Source organism: Eimeria mitis, genomic scaffold (genome assembly GCF_000499745.2).
Source record: "Eimeria mitis Houghton genomic scaffold, Emh_scaff5787, whole genome shotgun sequence".
NCBI lineage: Eukaryota > Apicomplexa > Conoidasida > Eucoccidiorida > Eimeriidae > Eimeria > Eimeria mitis.
This window is the reverse complement of record NW_013574031.1, coordinates 1113-1623: the sequence shown is the minus strand read 5'-3', so window position 1 is coordinate 1623 and position 511 is coordinate 1113. Positions and strand designations below refer to the sequence as shown.

Genomic DNA, 511 nt, shown 5'->3' with positions numbered 1-511 from the left:
GCATGCAAGCAAATCTTTTCAGGGCCAGCAAAACTGGCGGCAGCGTTGGCTAGGGGGCAGCATGGAGAGAAGAACAAATTCACTGCCAATACGCTAGACAGAAAGAGAAAAAGAAAGGTAGAGGAAGGTATGGAGACAATATGACCTACTGCCAAGGCCAAACTCGCTGTCGCCGCTGCTGCTCTCAGATGAGTCTCCAGCTGCCTTTTCTGCTTCTCGCAGCAATGAGCGGTACGCGGGTTTCCGCATCAGCAGGCCTTCTCCCATGGCTGTCAGCAGCTTATTGTTGCAGTGCAGCAGCAGCAGCTGAACAATGCGCGTGCAAGGCGGCAGCACGAGAGCATCACAGTTTCCTGTAGCCTGGGAGGCCCAAGGCAGTCCCTCTACAAGCCGTTCTACCTCCTGCACAGACAGCAGAGGGCCCTCAGGAGGAGACAAGGAAACAGCATTAAACCCATCTTCAGGTTCACCCGCTAACTCGTTTGTCTCCGTGGTCGAGAGAAACCCCTCT

General features: G+C 54.6%; 1 protein-coding gene across 1 annotated transcript in view; it reads right to left on the bottom strand.

Moving 5' to 3' along the window:
• The window catches only part of EMH_0084300 (uncharacterized protein), a gene marked incomplete at both ends in the record, with an annotated part of 2613 nt that overhangs the window by 1422 nt on the left and 680 nt on the right, over positions 1 to 511 (bottom strand). Inside the window, one exon of the mRNA XM_013500732.1 lies at positions 150 to 511. Within this exon, the coding sequence (XP_013356186.1) occupies positions 150 to 511 (362 nt within the window). The remainder of the gene's footprint in view (positions 1 to 149) is intronic.